At 38.7% G+C, this 25969-nt stretch overlaps 1 protein-coding gene across 6 annotated transcripts in view; it reads right to left on the bottom strand.

Annotated features, from left to right (window-relative positions):
- Window positions 1-722: 722 nt before the first annotated feature.
- The window catches only part of LOC104587677 (putative LRR receptor-like serine/threonine-protein kinase At1g56140), a 68867-nt gene continuing 43620 nt past the window's right edge, over window positions 723-25969 (bottom strand). For all 6 annotated transcript variants that reach the window (XM_010245371.2, XM_088901964.1, XM_088901965.1 and 3 more), the window contains 8 exons: window positions 12264-12649; window positions 10267-10462; window positions 9983-10144; window positions 5078-5196; window positions 1931-2141; window positions 1614-1845; window positions 1351-1504; window positions 723-1256 (listed from right to left, as the gene is read on the bottom strand). In XM_010245371.2, coding sequence (XP_010243673.1) covers window positions 897-1256; window positions 1351-1504; window positions 1614-1845; window positions 1931-2141; window positions 5078-5196; window positions 9983-10144; window positions 10267-10462; window positions 12264-12649 — 1820 coding nt within the window. In that variant the 3' untranslated portion in view covers window positions 723-896. The remainder of the gene's footprint in view (window positions 1257-1350; window positions 1505-1613; window positions 1846-1930; window positions 2142-5077; window positions 5197-9982; window positions 10145-10266; window positions 10463-12263; window positions 12650-25969) is intronic.

Below are 25969 nucleotides of genomic sequence, written 5' to 3'. Positions count from 1 at the left end.
TTGGAAGGAGTACAAATACAAATATATTTGCAATGTACATATTTGTATTTATACTCTTTTCAACCTGAGCCTACTTAACTACAACATTGCATGAGGTTAATTGACAATGACAAAATGAAGCAAAGGTGTTGCTAATAATCTAACTGGTGCATTGTATGGGGCATATATCCAGTGTCGAATATAAAATAAGGATTTGATTAACCTGTACGGTAGCATTTATCGACGTCATAAAAAATGGCCATTTGGAAGTCTTGCGTTTTTTCTCAAGTCATACAATGGGAAGCTCTGTACCACAAATTTTGACCATCTCAAGAACGGTGCTTTATCACTTCGAAGCTCTAGGTTTTATTTTCGGCTCTGTTTGCAGTGAAAATTTGAACTGTAAACAAATTTTGCACTCGGTTTAGTTTTGCTTTCGTTTGTTTATTAACGAGTTACAATCCGAATTGACACAAAACTTGCACTTTTTGTTTTATTTGCACTCACTAGCCACTATAAATGTAAATTTTGCATCCCAGAAAATGATACAAAATTTGCACCCCTTTCCCCCTACTTCAATTTCTTTTGTATAAAGTGAGGATCATATCATCATGTTTCCTACCTTGCTCACAAACAAATAACACTCCTACCCCCATTATCTTTCGTATAAGGTGAGAACTACACTATTTTACTTCCTATTTTGCTTCTCACAAACAAATAAGACAGCCAAAACCGAAGCAAAATTAAACCAGAATTCACAAACCTATTTGCAATCCCATGAATTTACACCAGTGCAAATGAAATTCGCACTGCAAACAAAGCCTTTGTGACAAGAAAATTATATTAGTCGACTAAACAGAGCTACTGGGTTTGAGTAATATGGATTCTATCTTTCTTTATGTCAAAACAACATACTTTCACCTCGCTTGAACAATACTGTCATTGAGGACTGGTTGAGTAACATCTATGGGAGGACTGGAATCAGCTTTCATGCCTGAGTTTGGAACAAACGTTGAAGTACTGCTGCTAGCTTGAGTGCTGATAATATCGTTGAATTGCCAATCCGTTAAATAGCCAGGCTTGTATGTGACTTCACCCACTTCAATGTCTCCAGCTAGCATGGCCACAACACGTGACATGGATGGTCGTAGTGTTGGTGATGCTTGAGTACACAAGAGAGCTACTCCTATGAGTCGGTGAGCTTCACTTTCATTGAACTCTTTCAGTTTTCGATCCACCAATTCCAGTTCACGGTGATTTTCACGTAGATTCCATGCCTAAAGAATTTAAGAAATGATGGTGTTAAGAAGGAATGCTATAAGTGGTACCACTATACAGTAGATAAATTCGGTAAGTTGTTTCTTTTAATACCCATTCAAGAAGATATATTTTCTCTGAAACCAAATTTGAGTAGTCAGTATTTGGCCTTCCACTAAGAACCTCAAGAGCAACAACTCCAAATCCAAAGACATCAGCCTTTTCTGTTAGATGCCCACGCATAGCATACTCTGGTGCGAGATATCCACTACAAAGGCAAAACCAAGAAGTGGAATCGTTAATTTAAATTGGAAAAGATTAGTAATATGCAACTTGTTATGATTTAATACAAGTAATATGCAGTTATGGGAGATCACATTGTTCCTGCAACTCGGGTGCTGATATGCGTCTTCTTTTCATCATATAACTTGGCCAAACCAAAATCTGAAATTTTGGGGTTCAAATCGGCATCAAGCAGAATGTTACTAGCTTTCACATCTCTGTGTACAATCCTTGGACTGGATTCTTCATGGAGATAAGCTAGGCCTCTTGCTGCCCCCAAGCAAATTGCATAGCGTGTCGTCCAATCAAGATATAGATGAGTATTTCCTGCAAATTTGCTCCAATTTTATACAGATTTATCTTTATGCATCCTGTTCAGAGCATAAAACATAGTGCTGAGATAAGTTCATACCAAAGAGTGCCTGATCAAGGCTCTTGTTTTCAAGATACTCATAAACGAGGAGTCGTTTATCTCCCTCGATACAGCATCCATATAACTTTACAAGGTTGCGATGTTGAACAGCAGATATTGTAGAAATCTCTGCTACAAATTGCCTCTTTCCCTGGGGGGATACTACTGAGAGTTGTTTCACAGCCACATCCCTCCCATCAGAATGTTTTCCCTGCATAAATTTTCAGTATAAATTTATGGATGTATCTACTCTTATTATGAAAAATATCTGCAATATTCTTTTGCTTTAAATATCTGCAATGTTTATCAAGCATGCAAAAGGGAAAACAATATGATTAAATTAATACCAATTGATCAATGCTAGCAAGCAAAACTTTTCCAGAGTTCAGAGCCTTGCAGGCATGACAGGAACCAAGGGAACACAACTAGAAGACAATGGTTGATATTGGCCCCATCATGTCTATACTCTGTAGAGCATCAAAGTCTGGCTAGAAATTCACAGAACACATTGAGTGTTTCTAAAAACAGACCAGACCTATGGTCAGATTGGGTTCAATCAGACTGAAAAGATAAAAGTCAAAATTGGTTTGATTCTCCAAAAATCACTCTTTTATAAAAAAAAAAAAGATTTTAATTAAAACGTAACAGTGAACCTTAAAGCAGTTGAACCAATGATAGAACTAAACTGGGTTCATGATAGTTTTTTTTTTTCCAAAAGTTGGCATTGATTGTCAATAGAACACACTGTATTTTTAACCTGGGTATAAGGTGAGTGAGATAAAAATGTTCTACACATTAAACGTATAAATTTCTGTTTTTTATCCTTTTATTTTCACCTTGTTAATTGATATTTACTATTCTATATATGTAAATATTAAAATGATTTCATAAATAAAGGGGATCTTACCAACCCAATCATGGTTGGACCCCGGTTCTTTATCTACATTGAAAAGATGGTTAGATTACAAGTAGGTTATTTTTTCTTTTTATAAATTGGAATAAATGCATCCACAGGAACACCTATATAGTGCAGCCAACTCAATGTTCTCATGTTGTCGTTACATGCTTATTCATGAAGTATGCATAAACAATGATGATAACACCCTATGGCTTAGGCAACTAGTATGAATCTAAGGTTAATTTGTTTAACAATCTCTTGGTACAAACAAATAAAATCCAATTCTATCTTTTGACTATGACCTCAACTTGTCGCATAATCTGTATCTATATCTACATCTATATCTATACTACTATTAAAAGTACAAATGAGCTTGATTAAAATACCCCTATTTTTGAATTTGGTCTCTCTCTAATTGTGAGGACAGAAAATGTAATTTAAATTACAAATTTTCACCTCATTTAATTCACCCTTATCAAGTCTAATATTTAAGGTATTAATTCTCATACTCTCTCATTAAATCTTATATTTAAGGTATTTTTCTCACCAATAAATTTTACAAATTGGATAATTTATATTCAATACTTTCTAACAATATAAAAACCATGTCTTTTAAAACTGACCTAAAAGCAAAACCATTCTTCTGTACAAGTGGTGGATAAGCAATTCAACCATCCATGTCAAATGGGTTAACCTATGATATCATAGTTAAATAAGTTTTTAAATATAAATAAGTATAGCATTACAAAAAAATAAAAAAAATTGTAGAAAAAATGGGCACATATCTTATAGTTTATGTTAACCATACCATAGTTGTCAAGGTGTTGCGTAGGTGACTAGGTGCCCTTGGCTGAGCACCCTCCCTAAATGCCTGACTTATAGAAACAAGACACCAGCCTTGGCGATAAGGTGTCAACCCAAGTGACAAAAATGACAAAGTGGATGCCTTATTATAACATCATTTATATTACATCTTATTAACATTGTTAGAGAATAAAAACCTATTCAGGGACTTCACCTAATAGCTTAAGCTTTTAGGTTGAACAGTTCCTTGAGATGGTATCAGAGCCTTTTTGATCAAGTGGTATCAGAGAATAAAAACCTATTCAGTGTTTGATCCTTGCTGCCCCCATTACAATTAATTAACTTTAAGCACAAGGTAAGTGTGGGCCTGTGCTTGTCCATGCATCAAGCCCGATGGGCTTTTGCATGACCTATTCAGGGACCTCACCTAATAGCTTAAGCTTTTAGGTTGAACAGTTCCTTGAGAAATATGTTTTGTTAATACATTCTATTATATACTATGCTATCATTTATTCTTTGTTTTAATGTTTTACTACTGAAATTTAAAAGATCAAAGAGTTTGACTGTTTGAGAAGGGAAAAAAGAAAGAATGCATGGAAGTATAAAGAGGTTTCTTTTTTTTTTTGTTTTTATTCTCTCTTTCTTTCTTACATCTTGAATTTTTATCATCCATGTTTTAATGTTTTACTATGCTATCATCCTTGTTCTTTTTCTATTCTACTTTCCATCTTGAATTTTTATCATACAAGTTATAACCTTCTTTAGTTGTTAGTAGATATGAAATTGCTCTTTTAGATACTGAGTATTATTTTTGAAAATAATGAAATTAATATATTTACAAGATTTTATCTTTTAGATATGATGATTTTCCAAGTTTAGATATGATGATTTACTAGAGAGCTAACCAAAATTTACTTCTTTACCTTATAAAGTTCTTATTGTCTAGGCAACTAGGTTACTAGGTCCCCGGTGTCACCAAAAATCACCTAGATGCCTTGACAACTATGAATCATATTAAAGAAAAATAAGTGTGATATAAAGGGATTGTTTTAATGATGATGGGAGTGATATATGAAATTTAAAATTGACCCAAAAATAAAATTGTTTTCCCATCTACTGGCAGATCAACTATTCAATCTTTCAGGTCAAATGTTTTAACCCTTGATCTCATTGTTAAATAGTAAAAATAAAAAGTTAAAAACATAAAAGAACTATGAAAAATACCTGAATTTTGTAGAAAACATTTGGGCACAACTCTAATATTATATATTCTATCATATTAAACAAAAATTAGTGTGACAAATAATGATTGTTTTTATAAACATAGAATTATAAAAATTTGGACACATTATTACTATCATCATCATCATCATTTAAAATGTCATGTGCAAAACACGTGTGCATTTGCTAGTGCAATATAAATGGTAAATCTAATTAAATCTTACCTTGTAAACAGGTCCAAATCCACCCTCCCCTAACTTATTTTTAGGATTGAAGTCCTCTGTGGAAGATCTCAGTTCAACATAACTAAAAATGTTGGCTTTGGGAGTCATTGATAAAATCTCTGCAATTTATAAATAGATAGGTTATAACTCTTGCAATGGGCTATCTTGCAATGTATCCTATTACACTTTCTAATGTGATCCGATTAATTTTATTAATAACAAGCATAGTTTGATAGAAATAAGCCAATATACAGTCTTGCATGCTTGATCAAAATCCCTGCTTCAGAGTTCTGTGCAGAGTGTGTGCATTATCAAGCAGATTTATTTTTGAATCATATAAGCCAATAAATAAGCCCATGATTGTATAAGCTTCTGCTTTTAAGCTTTGGTCTGTGGTAAACAAAAATGTGACCAAGCGTTGTGAGTGTTTAGTAAGTGTTTCTTTGAACATTCTGAAGTCAACACACTTTTATGCCCAAAAACAAAAAGCCTAAAATTAGGGCTTTAAAAACACAAATCCTGAAGCCTGTCTAAATGCAAGCTATCTTTCACATAACCTGAAACTTTATATTGGATAAGCCTCACAATAATTTATTAGAAAAAAAATTAGAAGCTATTTTGTTTTCCTGGTTCATTTTTCTAAGCCTTTTCCCGGTTCGTTATTGAATGTATCACAAAGTGTTCTTTATCATATGAGGCGTCATCTTGAAATAAAATTGGTTAAGAACTTTTGGTCTGAAGAACTTAAATGAACCAAAATAGTTTGCCATTATTCTTATGTGCTGTCCTAAAAAATCATCAACATTATTATTTACAACTAATTTAGATGCTATTATTTAACTTAGGGCAATTTGATTTCATGGAATGGCTTTTCTAAGGAATACCAAAAAACAATATCAATTTATTGTGTGTATGGAATGCACAAGGAGGCCCAAGTTCAATTCTTGTAAGCTCAAATTATTTTAGAGGACTACACATTAGGTCTGCAGCCTTGCCTAAAATTAGGGATGCTTGTGCAGGCTCAGGCTGAGCATTTGATAAAAATTGAATCAGCTCATCCCAAAACCAGTGTAAATTCTTCAAGCCAGGTACCTGACTTGCATCCCTTTCAAAAATGGAGAATGTAGATGGAGCATCATTAGGAAGGATTTAACAACTATTAGCTTTAAAATCAATAATAAGAATGTAGAATGTTGATTCATGGTCAAGGTTGTTAGAATGCTCGAGTTAGGGGTATTTTGGTCATTCTGGTGTATCTTATTGAAAGTGAAATGTCTATTGTATCTGAGTTTAAGTTATGTGTCCCATCTTCTATGAGGGACAAAATTGTCTTTCTTGTAACTTAAGTTTTATGAATAAAAGTCAAGTGGGTCGGCTAGGAGAGTGACTTTTGAACATCCTCTCTTCTAGTCTGGCCGAACACTCTTCTCCTCTCCTTCTATCTCTTCTCTTTCTTCTGTCTTGTTCTCTACTTTGACCTAGAAACAACTAGGGTTTATTCACATGGTATCAGAGCATTAAGGTCTCGTGTTCTTTTTCTTGCTGCTATCTTCTTCCTGGGTTCGCCGCCAGCTTCACAGTAGGTTTCATCATCCTACATCTGATCTGATTGAAGACTCGATAAAGGGCTGAAAAGGAGTTGCCGTTTTGAGGGCCTAGAGATGAAAATGCCTCTGGCCGGTGTTGTGGTGGTCGTTTAAGTGGTATACTAGCCCCTCTATTCAGTGTACGAAGAGGGCTGGGCGTATACAGGTATGGACACTGCTGTCATGTGTTCAGAAATGGACTGTGAATGCTGATTTTTTTTTGTGTGCTTCAAAAGTTAGTTGTTGTGGTGCTGGGTGAAACTGATACACATATCAGTCGCATGTGTGCTGAAAGAAGAGTAGTAGACTGCTGATGTCCACGACAGCAGTGGTGTGGTGTTGATTGTGTTGTGGTGGCTGACATATCAATGATTCTAAATGCTTAAAAGTGAACCCCTAGACCTTGTGTGTAATCAGTTCTGCAGTATGAAGAACAAGTGTTCGATGAAATGACTGAGTAATTTCAGTAGTGGTGTGTTGGTGGTAGATGGTCCTGCAATGTGCAGTCCAAGTGTTTGATGTGTAGACTGAATGATTTCAGCTTTAGAGTGTAGTGTGTAAAGTGCAGTTGAAGAAAGTGGGTTGGTGGTATCATAAGTGAGATAAGTCTTGTGACAAGTGTGAGATTGTGGTGTATATTCAAAGGAGAACTAATTGAGATGGCTTCAACTGTAGTTGGGAATGACAACAAAACAGGCATCATGCTTTCTTCTGATTATCTAAGTGTTCAAATGACATCTATCAAGTTGAATGGTGAGAACTATGTACCATGGGCAAAATCTGTGGAGGTGTTCTTGAAGGCCAAGAGGAAAGTAAAACATGTGAGGGAGGAGAAACCTTCCTCTGATTCTCCTGGGTTCAGTGATTGGGAACAAGATGATGCACAGATAATGACATGGCTTTGGAACAGCATGGAACCAAAGATTAGTGTGAACTTCATGTTCCTAGATACAGCCAAAGAGATTTGGGATCATGCTAAAAAGTTGTACTCTGGACAAGACAACACAACTAGGGTATATCAGTTATACCAAGAGTACTTCAATTTGAAGCAAGGAAGTCAAAGCTTAGAAGAGTATTATGCAAGTTTGAGGAACATCCGCAATGAGCTAAATGTGTATCACCCTCTAACATCAGATGTCCAGATCCAACAACAGCAACGTGAACAGCTTGATGTGACTAGGTTTCTTGTGGGCTTGAAGGCTGAGTATGAGCCTGTCAGAGCACAGATATTGGGGGGACCAGCTCTCCCCTCACTTGAAGAAGTTTTTGCCCATCTTAAGAGGACATCCATTGAGCCGGTGGAACATTCTTCCTTCTCTGATAGATCTGGTTTGGTAGTGACTAAAGGGAGTGGTTGTGGAAGTAGAAGTGGTGGTGGCGCAGTGGCCCTCCAAGCAACCGTGGTGGACACATGTTTAACTGGGCCAGTGGCCGGACTGGAGGCCGTGAGTCAGGGGGAGGCCGTGGAAAAGGAAGGGGTAATGCTCAAGAGAAAATGTACACATTGTGGCTTAGAGGGGCACACAGTTAATTTCTGCTATGATTTGCGTGGTCCACCCAACACTTGGGCTAACCATGTTACATCTAAGGGTAGTAGCACAATTACTGAAAGCCAGCAAACTACCCCAACCCCCTCCACACCCACTTGTGCTTCCGGGTAGGAAATGGTGAGTGTACCACGGGCAATATATGAGCAGTTTCTTCAAACATCTCAACAGAACACAACTACACTTGCCCATTCAGGTATGACTTGTTTAGCTTCCAAAGCCTCACCCTGGATCATTGATTCTGGAGCCTCCGACCATATGTCTGGGACTCCTGATGTATTTTCTTCCCTTTCTCGCACCTCCACATCTCAGACAGTTACACTTGCTAATGGTTCTACATCTCCTATTTGTGGTGTTGGTGATGTTGATCTCTCCTCATTGTCTTTAGCATCTGTTTTATATGTTCCTAAGTTTCCTTTTAACCTTATGTCTGTTAGCAGATTAACCAAGTCCCTTAATTGTTCTGTAACCTTCTACCCTTCTTCTTGTGTGTTTTAGGATCTCAAGACGGGGACGAAGATTGGTGGAGGGCATGAAGCCGGTGTATCTTGTGTGTTTTAGAATGCTCGAGTCAGGGGTATTTTGGTCATTCTGGTGTATCTTATTGAAAGTGAAATGTCTATTGTATCTGAGTTTAAGTTATGTGTCCCATCTTCTATGAGGGATAAAATTGTCTTTCTTGTAACTTAAGTTTTATGAATAAAAGTCAAGTGGGTCGGCTAGGAGAGTGACTTTTGAACATCCTCTCTTCTAGTCTAGCCGAACACTCTTCTCCTCTCCTTCTTCTTCTTTTTCTTCTCTTTCTTCTGTCTTCTTCTCTACTTTGACCTAGAAACAACTAGGGTTTATTCACAAGGGTAAAGAGGATGCACCTGTCGAAGTGTCAATAGAATCTCCATGGACTTGTCTTAGTTACCAATAGGAAGTTGGAGGTGCTTTCATCAAGTGCATCAATCATTTCCAATCTATAACTCACTATTTCTCATCAAAAGTTTCTTTAAGTTTGTTGAATGCCAAAGCATGTTTCTGTGTTATGGGTTGGGTATGTTTCTTCATTCATGTTATTTTGACTCTGTTTGGTTGCAGTATGAATTTCATTTGCACTGGTGTAACTGTGTAAATACGTGGGACTGAAAATAGGCTGGGTGTAAATTCTGGTTTACTTTTCCCATCAGATCTGACATTGTCTCATTTGTTTGTGAGTAAGTAAAATGGTGTGGTACCACCTTAAATGAAAAAGCATGGATATAGGAGGAGGATTATTTGTTTGGAACTTGGAAGTGAAGTAGGAAGCAAGGTGATGTAGTTCCCACTTAATATGAGAGACAATTTTTGGAGGAAAGTGGTGCAAATTTTACATCAGTTTTTAAGTTGCAACGTTTACACAGCCAGCAAGTGCAAATGAGACAAAAAGTTCAAGTTCTGTATCATGTAGAAGTGTAAATCATAGTTACAAACAAACAGATGCAAAACTGAACCGGGTGCAAAATTTGTATCTGGTACAGATTTGCACTGCAAACAAACCTAGCCTCCACAACTTCTATTCTGGTTGATATTTTCAATAAATGTGGACAAAGGGACAATGACCACTAGTGGTATAATGGAGGACACAATAATCAGCAGAGGACAAAAAAGTCTAGAAAGCTTTTTTTACTGTAGCTTCCCCATTTCAGTCCAAAATGGAGAAAAAATGGATAAATATACTGCACATGGTAGCTGACATAAGATAAAAATAGATGAACCCACTATCAATACTAAAATCAATATATTACCTTCATCCTCGAAGATGCTTTTTCTTTTCCTTTGTCTTATATAGAAGATAGCAAAGACAGATGTAGAGATGGCAATTGTAACAGCAACTACAATACCGACAATCAAGACCGTCCTTTTCCATGAAGGTGATGTTTGATCTCCACGTACAGTTGGTGTGAAATCTACTCGTGAAATTCATTATCCGTATTTAATAGAATATCAGTTGAATATCTAACACAGTATTTTGATAAGCCAACATTCATCACTTTGGGGGCGCATTTAATCAAATTCTATGTGATATTACCTGGACTGAACTTTATGGCCGAAATGGATGATCCGTAATAGCCGTCTTCAGGTATTCTCTGAGTACCTTTTCCAGCCCAGAAAAGATGAATTTCAACATAGTTCTCTGTTACATTAACCTTGAAATCCTTTGAAATGCCTTTAAACATTCCATCTGCTTCCTTCGCTATTTCAAAGTCTTTTATTTGCAGAGCCCCCTGTAGCATTAAATTTGTTACTACACCAAGTACATAAAAGCTTTAAAATTGGAAAATTATTCTATAAACAATTCACAACTTTCTTACAATGAAATTCCATTTACATTAATGCAAATTTATAGGAGAATAAATCAGGAGTGTAATTTTTTGTTCACTTTCACTTGGGGTTTCACTTTACTTTTCCTTGGGTCTTATTTTACTTCATTTAGACTGCAGACAAACAAAACAGAGTAAAATTTAAAACAAAAATCAGAATTTGCATTCATCTTATGTGCACTCCCTTTTGCACTGGTATAAATGAAATTGCATTGCGACAAACTAGGATTAAGAGGAATTATCTAAACCTCTCCCTTTATGCTTTTCACAATGTTTAAAACTACCTGCAACTGCATATACCACCAAAGGTCCTCCCTATCAGAGATAGTCCACCAAAATGCAAATACAGAAAATGTTAAGTTACTATTCTATCCATAATAAATTGTGTTTCCATACATACATACATACATACATATCTAAGTACATGATCAAATCACCACCACCCTGTAGATGACAGATACACCTGAACTAACAAAATGTATGAGTGTGAGGGAAGATCAAATGCTAGGTCTTAATTTATTAAGATGGACCGTCCTTTTCAATGTGGATCTTTTCAACCATGTTGACGACATAGTTAAATGTTCATATTTTGGCATCCCATTGGACAATCAGATCAATGTGCTTCCTTGCTTCCTCATGGTATTATAATCTATGAATCTGATCCAATTGAACATCAATACATAAAAAAAATAATGCACTTCCATGATCTTGTATATAGATGGTCTATGGTCTTAGTTGTAGAACCATTTCTTTTTTTCTTTTAGTTTGCTTTTCATACAGAAATTGTTTAGTATCTGTTTAAGGGTACTTTCGTCACATCAAATTATATCAAATAATGTCAAGTGGGTTAAGATCAATTTTGTCACCTAGAAATTATTTCTACATGAAGTGCACTACTTCTATTATGAGACGAGATGGTAACTTAGATTAACTGAGAAACTGACTCAAAGCCTTTTTGACAAGAGGTTATCAGAGGTATCTAAATGTTGGAGGGAAGCTTTACATAGTTTATATTACAACCATTATTAAATATATCACAAGTTTATGGACAAAAGCATGTTTTAAGTACCAGTATTGATTACCATGAAAGCAAGATCTGTAAATATTATGATATAATTGGATTGGTAAAAGAATACTAGTATGAAGTTAATAGGAGATCTGGGGCTTTCATGTTGCCAAGATTCATAATCCTGTGTGTACAATGGTCTTGTGTTGCATTTAAACCTTTCAAGTTAAGAGCTTAAACTCTTAAGAAAAAAAATAGTTATTATAGCTTGGGATTATTTTAACTTCGTAGAACATTTTTATTCTTTCTTTTTTCTAATCTAAGAAAAGTATTGACCAAGATAAAAAAACAAGACCCAATAGAAGAAATGAACTGATTTGTTTAATTGATACTACTAATGTAATATTAGCATATGTTGTTCAGTAAAAAACTCTAACTTCATCTTCTACATCATTTACCACAATCCATCTTAAAGCACAAAATTCAAGAAAAAAGTTGGAACTTTAATAAGAACCTGAGACGAGTTATGTTTTATTCAATCTCTTAGCACCTAGTAAATCTACTACAGGTAAATGGGCATAGTTTTGTTATTTGAAAATTTTAAACTGTTAAAGGCCAGAGGATGAAGGTTGAGATAAGGGATACCAAAAAGTTTCAGATCCTTGAATATTAAAAGATATATCTCTTAAATCACAATACCTGAATATAAATATCAAAGATTCGCCTTCCAAGAAACTTCCAGGAATTGGCTGCCCAATCAAATCCTGTTTCTGCAAAATATAGACTTACCGTATACATTCCATTCTCCATACCTAGGCCGTAGTACCTTAGAGATCCTGGAGATAACCTTGATTGTTGAAAGAAGGCTACTGTTAAAGTACCTCCACCTTGAATTGGTCTCACGGTGCTTTGGAGGTAACTGGGATTTTCTCTATCAAAAAATATTCCAGCATTGCTAACTGCCCATTTTCTATTGTCTGTTACGAAGTATGATGCTGCGCTAATGTTATAAGTTTCTCCTTCAAATTCGTCTCCATTAGAATCTTTCATTGTTTTGTCACCACACTTGATTGCAAATTTGGCATCTGTAAACAAATGAATAGAATAAAACCAGTAGTTTAATTTAGTTTCTATTTATTGCATTTGAAATATGAATCGTCTTTTTATAATTTATCACATTTTACAAAAGAAAATATCTGCCTTTCGTTAGTACAGTAATCAATGGTTCCAATATAGAATTTAGTGGCCGATGCATCTTTTTAATCATCATGTTCTATTAAATTTAATATAGGCATGTACATTAGTATATGATACCAAGGATCTCTAGTGTAGGGCCTATCTATTATTTCATCTACATCATAATAACAATGACAACAACAACACCAATACTAATACTACTACTACTACTACTACTACTACTACTTATAATAATAATAATAAATAAATAAAATAAAAATGTTTATAAAGTCCTAGAGTTTAGTTGATTCCACATATTGTGTGTGTATCTATATCTATATCTATCTATCTATCCATATATAAACTAGTGTAAGAAAATGTGCTCTGCATGTGTGCAAGTATTAACCATATGTATAGAACTGCTTGAGTTTAGATGCAAAACCAGAAAACAAACAAACAAGAGAAGTTTAAGAAGAAGATGAGAGAGAGCTGGCGGCAATGAGAGTTAGAGAGTGAGAGGTTCGAACTAAACCTCCCTCTAACACTCTAAAACATTTTATTAAGTTAATCTTTGAAATATTACAGAGAGGCCCTTGGGTGGGCAAGAAATTACAAAAACAGAGTATATAAGAGTATGGGCCCAGAATAAGGCCCATTACAGAGGAAAACATAAACATAACATAGAATGACAGCCTATGGGCCATTCGGCCCATCTCCTCTACACTCCCCCTCAAGCTGAGCATAGATGTTAATCATGCCCAGCTTGCCAGTGTCATGTTGAAGCCTTGCCTTGGAAATACCCTTGGTGAGGAAATCTGCTAATTGTCCTTCAGAACTAATGAATGGAAGACACACTTCACCGGAAGAGACTCTTTCTCGAATAAAGTGTCTATCAACCTCAATATGTTTGGTTCTATCATGTTGTACTGGGTTGTGAGCAATGTTGATGGCAGCCTAATTATCACAGTACAACATCATGGGTTTGTCATGATCAATCCCAAGTTCTTCCATTAAGGACCTTAGCCACAACAATTCCGAGACAACATGTGCCATGGCTCTATACTCTGCTTTTGCGGAGGATCGAACCACAACTGATTGTTTCTTACTCCTCCAAGAGACAACATTACCAGCCACCAGACTGCAATAGCCTGAAGTAGATCTTCTATCAACAATATTTCCATCCCAATCAGCATCAGTATAGGCTTCAAGTTTCAGATGACCATGCTTGGTAAATAGAATTCCTTTTCCTGGAGAGCCTTTCAGATAGCACAAAATCCGTTCTATTGTTGCCATATGAGTATCTCTAGGAGCATGCATGAATTGGCTAATACAACTGACAACATACGGAATATCTGGCCGAGTCATGCACAGGTACAGAAGCTTCCCAAGAAGTCTCTGAAAGACCCCTTTGTCTTCCAACAATGTTCCATCTGAAGCTGAAAGTTTGTGACTCGTATCAATGGGAGTTGCAGCTAGTCTAGCACCCATTTTTCCAGTTTCAAACAGCAAATCAAGGACATATTTCCTCTGGAAAATAAGAATCCCATCCTTGGATCTAGCAACTTCTATGTCAAGGAAGTATCTCAACTCTCCCAGATCCTTAATCTCAAATTCTGTACGGAGGAAAGACTTGAGGGCCCGAATGCCTGAGGCATCATCACCAATCACTATAATGTCATCAACATACACAATGAGATACACTGCTAGAGATCCACTTTTCTTTACAAAGAGAGTATGATCTGATTGTGTCTGAACATAGCCGAATTTAACAAGTGCAGCTCTAAATTTCTTGTTGAGCAAGAGCAAGAGAAGAGAGGAGAGGAGAGGAGAGAAGAGAGGAGAGTCGAGTGGACTGAAAACCCTCTAGAATGCTAGGGGCGAGTGTAAGAGATATTATTTATATTGGCCCAGTCGTACAACATAAAAATGGGAGAAATTACAACAGTACCCTTGTGGTACTAAACCTGAGTACACAAAACAACTGTCAACACTCCCCCTCAAGTTGGAGCATAGATATCAATCATGCCCAACTTGTCACAAAGATCATGATGTCTGAAAAGGTTTAAACCCTTTGTAAAGATGTCTACAAGCTGGTTCTCAGAATTGACATAGGGAGTACACACTCGCCTGTGATAACTGTCTCTGATAAAATGCTTGTCAACTTCGATGTGTTTTGTTCTATCATGTAGCACTGGATTGGCAGCAATGCTTATAGCTGCTTTGTTATCACAGAATAGAGTTATAGGTTTGGCCACTGGGAAACCCAACTCACCCAACAAATTCTTTATCCACATGCCTTCAGCAACCCCGTGGGCCATAGCACGATATTCAGCTTCAGCACTGGATCTAGCCACCACATTTTGCTTTTTACTCCTCCATGTAACAAGGTTCCCTCCTATAAAGGTGCAGTAGCCACTGGTAGACTTTCTGTCACTTTGGGATCCAACCCAATCTGCATTTGTATAAACTTCAACTTTTAAATGTTCGTGCTTTTGAAATAACAAGCCAGTACCCGAATACTTCTTTAGATATCAGAGGATTCTCTCTGATGCTTCAAGATGAGAGGACCTAGGAGCATGCATGAACTGACTGAGGACACCAACAACATATGCAATGTCTGGGCGAGTCATAGAAAGGTATAACAATCTCCCTACAAGCCTCTGAAACTGTTTCACATCCTTGAGAGGTTCACCACGGCTGTCACCTAATTTATGGTTGGGGTCAATGGGAGAGTCAACTGGCTTCACCCCCATCTTCCCAGTGTCCTGAAGTAAATCTAGGACATATTTCCTTTGAGAAATGAAGATACCCTTCTTTGATCGGGCAACTTCAATTCCAAGGAAGTACCTGGCAGGTCATAGATCCTTCACTTCAAACTGAGTGGCAAGAAAAAACTTCAACCTCTGAATTTCATCATCCCAGTCACCAGTAACAATTATGTCATCCATATATACAATTAGAGTAGCAATTCTACCTTCTCCTCTTTTCACAAACAGTGTGTGATCTGATTGACATTGCCTGTATCCTTTTTGCTGAATTGCCACATGGAATCTGCTGAACCAAGCTCTTGGTGATTGTTTCAGCCCGTATAAGGACTTCTTCAACTTGCACACTTTTTGTTCATTGCCTTGAGCCAGAAAACCAGGAGGTTGAATCATGTAAACTTCCTCTTCAAGGTCACCATTCAAGAATGCATTCTTGATGTCAAGCTGGTATAGATCCCAATCCAGATTAGCCGCAAGAGAGAAAAGGACTCTAATGGAGTTTATCTTGGCAACAGGGGCAAAAGTTTCTGCATAATCAACTCCATACACTTGAGTAAATCCCTTTGCCACTAAGCGAGCTTTATACCTTTCCACTGTTCCATCAGCCTTATGCTTGACTGTGAACACCCATTTACATCCCACTGGAACCTTTCCCTTAGGAAGATCAACAAGTTCCCATGTGCCATTTTTGTGAAGGGCATTAATTTCTTCCTTCATGGCATTTGTCCATTCAGGAACTGAAAGAGCTTCTGTTACATTCTTAGGGATAGGGACACTGTCAATAGAGGTAAGGAAAGCACGGAATGAGGGTGAAATGTTCTCATAGGAAACAAAGTTGGAAATGGGATGTTTAGTGGTGCACAATCTAACACCCTTCCTGTGAGCAATAGGACGGTCAAGATCATTAACAGTAGAGGAATCATTTTCAATAGATTCAAGGACATCATTGGGAGCCAAAATACCTGAGTGAGTATGATCCACCCCCGAGGAGTCTGGTGGCACTGGAGGTACAGCTTCTGGATTCTCCACAACTCTTGAATTTGGTTGGCCTTTGCGATGACGAGAAAAAACACGAAAAGGCGGAGGGTCAGGGAGAGAGGGGAGCTGAACCAGTTTCTCCTCATGCCTACACTCCCCCTAAGGAGAAACAGGAAAGAAAGGCTCATCTTCAAAGAAAGAAACATCCATGGAGACATAGAATTTCCGAGAAACAGGATCAAAACAACGGTATCCCTTTTGAGAGAATGAGTAACCAAGAAATATGCAAGAGATAGCACGAGAATCCAATTTCCCACGGGTGGGAGACAAATTTTGGACAAAACACCGACAACCAAAGACATGAGGAGGAATAAAAAGAAGAGGAGGAATAAGAAAGAAAAGTTGATGTGGGGCTTTGTACTCTAACCAACGAGAGGGCATACGGTTTATAAGGTAAGTGGAACAAAGAACAACTTCAAGCCAAAAACGTTTGGGAACATTCATATGAAGTAGTAAACCCCGAGCCACTTCAAGGAGAAGTCAGTTCTTCCGTTTGGCCACACCATTTTGTTGTGGCGTGCAGGCACAAGAGCTACGGTGAAGGGAACCACGCAAAGCAAAAAACTCCGTGAGGTCACTATGAAAAAATTCTTTTGCATTGTCTGATTGAAAAATTTGAATTTCAGTTTGAAATTGAGTGAAGACCATCCGCTGGAAATCTTGAATGATTTTTGGTACTTCTTCCCTGGTTCGCATCGGGTATACCCAAGTATATCTAGAATAATCATCAATGAGGGTAATGAAATACTTGTAGCCACTCTCAGATGGTAAAGTAACAGGGCCCCATACATCTGAATGAACAATGTGAAAAGGAAATTCAGATTTACTATTTCTTTGAAGAAAATGAGTTCTACAATGTTTACTTAACTGACACGTTTGACAAGAAAAATCAGAAACAGACATTGACTTAAACAGTTCTGGGAATACAACTTTCAAAGACTCAAAAGACAAATGACCAAGACGACAATGCCATAAATAGACTTTCTTCTTACAGGACTGACTCAAAGACTCTGTAACATGAAGACCAGCCTTATTCTCCAGCATGTAAAGTCCATCAACCATACGTCCCCTACCAATCGTCCTCCCCGAGGCCAGATCCTGAATCACACAATGAGAAGGGAAAAAAGTCATTGAGCAATTCGAGGAATTAGTAACACTACTAACAGAGAACAAATTAATGGGAAATTTTGGAACATGAAGGACATCAGAAAGGATAAGACCAAGAGGAAGAGAGAGAGTTCCTTGACCAGCTATGGAAGTGTATGATCCATCGGCTAGTCTCACCTTGTCTCTTCTAGAAAGAGGGTGATAGGTTTGAAAGTAAGAGGACGTACCAGTCATGTGTTTTGACGCTCCATAATCAATGATCCATGGAGAGTCAAGGGTGTGAGAAGTAACATGGAAAGTTGTGGCAGGGTTACCTGACGTAGAAGCAAATGAGGTTGAGGGAGGAGCATCCATCTGACGAATTGCTCTACCATAGAGCTCTAAATGGTCATGGAAGGAATTCATAATATCCTCCCTCGGGTCAGATCCAGTGAGATGTGTCCGAGTCACAGTAGAAATGGGGGGCGGATTCTCCCGAGTAACCATGTTGGCCATGTGATGTTTCTTTGTACCTTGCTGTCCGGACCTTTTATTCACCTCTGAACCTTGCTTCTTAGTCAGATCTTGGGCCCATTTTGGTTTCCCATGAAGATCCCAACAGGTATCTTTGGTGTGTCGAGGTTTCTGGCAATGAGTGCACCACAATTTGTCCTTATCTTCTGTTTATTTCTTGAGATCTCCTTTCCTGGAAGAAGATCCCACACCAGTAGAGACACTCCCTTTTGCTACCAACACAACTGCATCCCCACCAGGGTTGTTCGTCAAATTTCTTCTGCTTTCTTCAGATTGTACAAGAGCATAGACTTCCTGAACAGATGGGAGATCCTTAGAGCTGAGAATCTGAACCCTAATAGATTCATACATAGAATTCAGACCATGTAAGAAGGCAAACACCCTTTGCTGGGAGACAAGTTGCTTGTACCTTTTGGCATCCTCATCACACTTCCAATCTACACTCTGGTAATGATCCAACTCCTTCCAGACAGAGGTCAAGTCAGAGTAATAAACTGATAAACACCTCTCCCCCTGTCTACAAGTAGATGATGCTGCCTATAGTTGATAAATTTTGGCATAGTGTCGCAATTCTGAATATATAGATTTTGCTTGTTCCCAGATTTCATTTGCAGTTTCAGCCCACATGAAATTCTTCCTTATTTGAGGTTGCATGGAAACCAAGAGCCAAGACTTAACCATACTGTTCTCCTGATTCCATCTATCATATTCAGCACTCCCAGAGGATGGTTCTTTTATCCTCCCATTAATATAGACTATCTTCCTCCTTGCAGTGATGTATAATTTGATCCCTCTTGACCACTCTAGGTAATTTAAACCATCAAGAGAGACAACAGCCATAGGAAAGGATAGGTCACCCCCACCCATTCCATTCAGCATTGAGGAAACTCCAGATGTGGCTGAATCTTCACTACCCATGATATCAGAATAAAAAAGAAACAGCAACCAAATGAGTACTGTCGTACAAGGCTATTGCAGAAACAGGTTCTTCTGACCTACGGTTTCACTGGGAGCAAAGTCTGAACATTGATGTTGCAGTATTGGAACGGGTCCTTCTGACCTACGGTTTCACTGAGAACAAAGTCTGAACACTGTTGTTGCAATATAGGAACGGATCTGTATGACCTACGATTTTGTAGGAATCAAAAAGAAACATTGCAGTTGCAGTACATCACTAGGTCTGAATGACCTACAATTGAACAGAAGTCATATGACCTCCCAACAGAGTGAAAAAAAGAGGGTGAAGTGTACCACACACCTAATCAGTAGGCCTGATATCCAACCAGTCAATGAGATCAACAGGGTAGCCGAACAGTCCATAATACCAAAAAAAAATCAGCTGAATACAGCTGCTTTGTTAAGGAATACAGTCAATCAACAATCCATCAATCGGCTGAACAGTCAATCAGTAGGGCAGCCGAACAGAAGATGATCAGTACCTCTTTTAACTTCAGATGATAGTCTCTCTATAAACCAGAACTCCCTCTACGAACCTCAAACGATAGCCTCTCTACAGTCGAGCAGACAAGGGGTACAACTTCTGGGCTGGAAGATGAAAAAGACTCTATAACTTCTGGGTCGAACTGAGTACACCAGATTAGCAGTTCGATGGAGACAGCTCTAGGAGATGAAAGGTCTCTATAACTTCTGGGTCGAACTGAATACAACAGCTTAGCATTTCGAGGGATGCAGCTCTGGGAGATGGAGAAACCATCTGCACGACATTGAACAGCAGGTTTGCTTGACACCACCCTTTAGGCCTGGACGACTTGCTCTGATACCATGTTGAGCAAGAGCAAGAGAAGAGAGGAGAGGAGAGGAGAGTGGACTGAAAACCCTCCAGAATGCTAGGGGCAAGTGTAAGAGATATTATTTATACTGGCCCAGTCATACAACATAAAAATGGGAGAAATTACAACAGTACCCTTGCGGTACTAAACCTGAGTACACAAAACAACTGTCAACATTTCTCAAACCAGGCTCTAGGAGATTGTTTGAGGCCATAAAGTGATTTCTTCAATTTGCATACCTTTCCTTGCATATCTTTCCCATACATTCCTAAAGGGAGACACATGTAGACCACCTCATGTAAGTCACCATTCAGAAATGCATTCTTTACATCCAACTGATAAAGAGGCCAATCAAAGTGAGCTGTCAGAGATAAGAGAACCCTCACAGATGTCATCTTGGCAACAGGGGCAAAGGTCTCCAGGTAGTCAATCCCATGTCTGTGTGTTGCCTTTTGCAACAAGTCTGGCCTTGTACCTCTCAATAGTCCCATCAGCCCTATATTTAATGGTAAAGACCCACTTGCACCCAACTAGATCCTTCCCTTCAGGCAAATCCACCACCTCCCATGTATCATTTTTGTGTAGAGCATCCATTTCAGACTTCATGGCATCTCTCCATTCTGGAATCCCAAGAGCTTCTGACACAAACCTAGGAATGGGGTTAGAAGCAACTGAAGAAAGGTAGGCAAAGTATGAAGGAGAAAGTAGATCATAAGAAAGGTGTTTGGAAATGTAGTGTGCAGTGCACTTCCGCTTTCCTTTCCTAACAACAATGGGGACATCAAGATCTGGAAAAATGGTTCCAAAGAGGCTGAAGCCGTACTTGTTATCTCATCTGTTGTAAGGGAAACAACTTGCTCATTCCTGGATCTTTGCCTTTGATACACTTTGGGATTATGGGTAGGATGAGGAGGTAAAGGAATAAGGGCACTAGGGCAAGAGGAATGAAATGGCTGATCCTCCTTTGATTCATTTGGTGAGGATACAGGCTTGTCAAGTGACTCAACTGGGACAGGAAGAGGAAGAGCAAATACTTGTGACAGACTCTCCCCCTGTTGACAATGTCCTTCCTGAGAGGAACCATAAAAAGGAGAAAGCTCATCAAAGGTAACACCCATAGAGACATGTCGAGTGCTAGTCTTTGGATCAAAACAACAATAACCCTTTTGTGTGGGGGAGTAACCAAGGAAGATGCATTTGTGGGCTTTTGGTTCAAACTTGTCTCTAGGCACTTGGAATGTGAACATAACAGGTACAGCCAAACACACGAAGAGGAATCGGGAAGAGATCCTTGTCTGGATGAAGAAGACTGAAAGGGGATTTAAACCCTAAAACCCTTGATGGCATACGGTTTATGAGATAGGTAGCAGTAAGAACAACGTCACCCCAAAATCTTGTGGGAACATGTGAGGCAAACAAAAGGCTCCTCGCAACTTCAACAATATGTCTATTTTTCCTTTCAGCAACTCCATTTTGTTCAGGGGTTCTAACACAGGAGCTTTGATGAATAACCCCCATGTCAAAGAGATACAAGGATAAACTCTTCTCAAAATAATCTTTTGCATTGTCAAATCTGAAAACCTTAATTCTGGTATCAAATTGAGTTAAAACAAGCTCATGAAATTGCCTCACAAGTCTTGGGACTTCATCACGGGATTTCATTAGGTATATCCAAGTGAATCTAGAAAAGTCATCAATAAACAGGATGAAATATCTGTAGCCCCCCATAAGAAGATAAGTGGTAAGGCCCCCACACATCAGAGTGCACAATATGAAAAGGAAAAGAAGATCTTTTATTGCTCACAGGGTAATGTTTCTACAATGCTTTGACAACTGACATGACTCACAATTGAGACTGGACACACTGACTCCCTTAAACAATTCGGGAAGTAAATGACTTAAAGCAGAAAAAGGTAAACGACCCAACCGACAATGACTCAACATAATTTGACTGACAGACTCTGAAGAAGTAGAACCAAAAGCAGCATTCTTGGGATGATCAAAGCATTGGCCAAGGGTGTCGAGCGAGTATATTCCATTCGCTTCATGGCCACTCCCAATCACCTTCTGAGACTCTAGGTCCTGAAACACACAGTGAGAAGGGAAAAAGGTTACATAACAATTCAATGACTTGGTCAAGCTACTTACAGATAATAAATTGGTATTTAATTCAGGTACATGAAGAGTGGAAGATAAGAGTAAAGAGTCTGTAGCCTTGATAGTTCCCTTGCCAGAAATAGAGGCAAGAGAACCATCATCTAAGGTGATTTTGTCACGACCAGAAAGCAAATCATACGGAACAAACAGAGTGGAAAGGTTGGTCATGTGATCAGAAGCACCTAAGTCTATGATCCATGGGGTCTTAGGATTACCTGAGGTGGATGCATGGTTAGCAGAAGCTCTTATACCTGAGTGAGCAAATGCGGTGGTGGCTGAATTTCTAGAAGGGTTGGATGATGAAGTTACACCTTCAAAATGGCTGATCATCTTTCCAAACTTCTCATACTCAGCTTTCATGGCTGCCAACTGTGCACAGGCAGACTCAACTTCTGTATCTGTACCCAAGGCTGCATTTGCACTCCCTGTCTTTCTACTGTTATTTTTCTTCTGGAACCGAACAGGGACAAGACTGGGATGCAATTTCCAACACTTGTCCTTGGTGTGTTTCGGCTTCTTGCAATATTCACAGACCACCTCCTTCTTTCCTATGCCACTGGGAGCCCCTATAACCCCTTTGAGTTTAACCCCCATATTTGCAAAATGATCATTGATGCCAACTCCTTGAACCTGTACTTGTCTTCTACTCTCTTCACTGCTGACCAAAGCATATGCTTGCGACAATGAAACACTTTCCTTGGACAAAATGTTCTGCTTTGTGATATCATATTCAGGATTCAGCCCAGTTAGGAACTCAAAGACCCTGTTCCTTTCAACTAATTCCCTGTATGTTTCAGCATCATTGGGGGCATCCCATGTTATAGCCTCTATCAGATCAATCTCTTGCCATAAAGATTTCAGGGTTGAGAAGTATGCCACAAGGGATTTCTCCCCCTGTCTTAGATTCTTCACATCACTCCTCAGTTTATAGGCTCTGGCAACATTCAATTTCTGGGAGTACGTTTCTGCAACACTATCCCAGATTTCCTTAGCCGAGTTCATCCAAAGATAGTGTTGACTAATCTGTGGCTGCATTGAATTCACAAACCACCCAATCACTGTGTAGTTCTCTTGCATCAATCTCTCATAAGATGGATCATCCTCTGGGGGAGCTTTCTTGCTCCCAGAAACAAACCCCCATTTTCCTCTGCTACAAATATGGATTTTCACTGATTGTGACCATGCCAAGTAATTGGTCCCATCAAGTTTAACTGTAGTTACAACCAACATAGAATCGGTTGGGGTTCCCAAAGTCTGTCCATATTCAGCAGCACTCTTGCTTTCAAGGTCTAAGATGTCCATCATGAAAAGGTTCCAATTAGGGTTTTAATAAGTTTCTCAAAGTGCAGGGATTCTTGATGAACTTGGTTTGAGCTGAATTGGCAACACCACACAGCTCACAAAATCAGTTCAGTCTTGACAACCGTAACAGCCAAGCTCGGTGGCTGCTCTTTCTAGAAGAAGAGATACTATTTCAGCCTTCAAGGGGCAACCAACAGACCTCCAAACACAAAGTATTCCAGGTCCCCAACAACCGTTGTCCCAAAGAGAAGAAATAACAGTCCATAGTCCTTAAGAGGCCTTTTAACAAACACTCTGTGTGTAGTAGTTAACACCCTACTAATAACTAGTAGAAAACCACTTCAATAGTATTTCGTATAGGTCCAAGAAAAGGGCTGGGATGAATTAGAGACTAATACCACTGAGTCCAAACCAGTTTCAACAACTTGACAGTCCAACAACAGCCAAACTGCTCTCCAAAATAACCCAGAAATCTCTGAGTTGAATCAGTCCAGCAATAGCCGAACAATAGGGCAGAATGGAGAGGGGTTTCGAGTACTTTAACAGCCCTCCCAAGCAAAGAAAATAACCCAACAATAACTGCAGTAACTTACAGTATGTGAATCTCTGATTTGAGCTTCAAATCAGGCCGAACACCTTTCTCTCTGATTCTTCCTGGTCACCGAACTAATCTCCAAGTGGGTAGAGACTTAGGCACCCTCCAACGACCTCCAAGAACCAGGCGAAAGACTTTAAACTTCCAGCCCTAGAACATCCTCATGCAGTCAGCTGGACTAGAACCACATGAGGGTCACACCAAGCTCTGGCCTGCTCTGATACCAAGTTGAAAAACAGTCCTCTTGAAGTATAGAACTGCTTGAGTTTAGATGCAAAACCAAAAAACAAACAAACAAGAGAAGATTAAGAAGAAGATGAGAGGGAGTTGGCGGCAATGAGAGTTAGAGAGTGAGAGGTTCGAACTAAACCTCCCTCTAACACTCTAAAACATTTTATTAAGTTAATCTTTGAAATATTACAGAGAGGCCCTTGGGTGGGCAAGAAATTACAAAAACAAAGTATATAAGAGTATAGGCCCAAAATAAGGCCCATTACAGAGGAAAACATAAACATAACATAGAATGACAGTCTATGGGCCATTCGGCCCATCTCCTCTACAAAAACAGATTACAAGTACTTTCCAAAGTAAAACAGTATAGAAAGTCCCGAGAATGCAAGGATCATCTATCTTTTATTTAACACATTCAGCTACAGTTTTGCCCAAAAAAGAGACGGTCTATCAACTCCTTATTTTGCCAGAGTGTCTAATAGTTCATTTGTTGTCCTTTTGATCCACCCAAATGTAGAGTTAAATTTCTTGGCCAGTAGTTCAATCACCCTAAATGCAAATTTGTACTTCCAATGGAGCTGAGCTCACTTGCTTAGCCCAAGAAATGACTAACAGTGAGTCCCCTTCTACTTCCAATTCTCTAGCTTCTAAATGCACTGCTAATTTCAAACCTTACAAGAGTGCCATTGTCTCTGCCTGAACCGAGTCTCCATACCCAATTGGTCCTAAGATAAAGCCGCAATCTCTCCAAGATGATTTCTGAAAAATTCCCCTATTCCAGCCCTCCCCGGGTTCCCAAAGGAGCTGCCATAAAAGTTCAACTTCAATTTATTTGGCTCTGGCGGTTTCCAATCCACCTTGGTTCTTTCTTTATGCAATTCCATTTATCCTTCCATTTTCTTATTATATCATTTGTTGAAACATCTTTGAAGATGTCTAATGCCTTTACCAGTGTGCGGATCTGATTTTTATAGTTTCAATTACCTCCTCTTTAGATCTGCTCTTCTCAAAGAAAATCCTTTGATTTCTTTCTTCCCATATGGTCCAAACTACAACTGCTCTTGTTACCCTCTATAAGCATTTTGCCCTTTTTTTCTGGCTCACCACATCTTGTGGAGGATTCCATCTGCATCCAAAAAGTGAGGAAAAGTAATCCCAAATACAAGATACAAGAGAAAAAGAAATCAGTAAATAAGGAAGGGTCTCACCACTAGCCAAACAGAGGATACAAACATGAGGAGAAAGGCACTTTGCTGGCCTTCTTTTCTGTAGCAAGTCAGAGGTGTTAATCTTTCCAAGGAACACTTCCCAACACAAAGTCTGCACTTTGGGAGGGATTGTCTTGCAACAAATTTCTTTCACCAGAAAGTTCTCTCACGTGGGCTCTAAAGGGTGAGGATATTGAAGGAGGCAAAAGAGAACAAACCATCCGGAGAGGAAGACCATACTTTGCTGTCCAAGGAATTTTGGACCAAGAAAACCTTATCTAGCTTTGAAAGCAGAAGAACAAAGGAATCACACTCATTATCCCTCAAGCCCCTTTTGAAGCCAAAGTCCCAGTTTAAGCCATGTTCTGAGGGTGAGCCAAACCTGGCAACAGGTTCAGCCTTATAGTCTGATAAAGCATAGAGTGTAGGGAATTGCTCTTTCAGGAGTGAATCCCCTAACCAAAGGTCTTCCCAAAAAAGGACCTTGTTTCCACATCCCACATCACAACGAATAAAATTAAGA

Source organism: Nelumbo nucifera, chromosome 3 (genome assembly GCF_055504915.1).
Source record: "Nelumbo nucifera cultivar China Antique chromosome 3, China Antique-T2T, whole genome shotgun sequence".
NCBI lineage: Eukaryota > Viridiplantae > Streptophyta > Magnoliopsida > Proteales > Nelumbonaceae > Nelumbo > Nelumbo nucifera.
The sequence above is the reverse complement of the archived record's forward strand: the minus strand, read 5'-3'. Positions and strand labels throughout refer to the sequence as shown.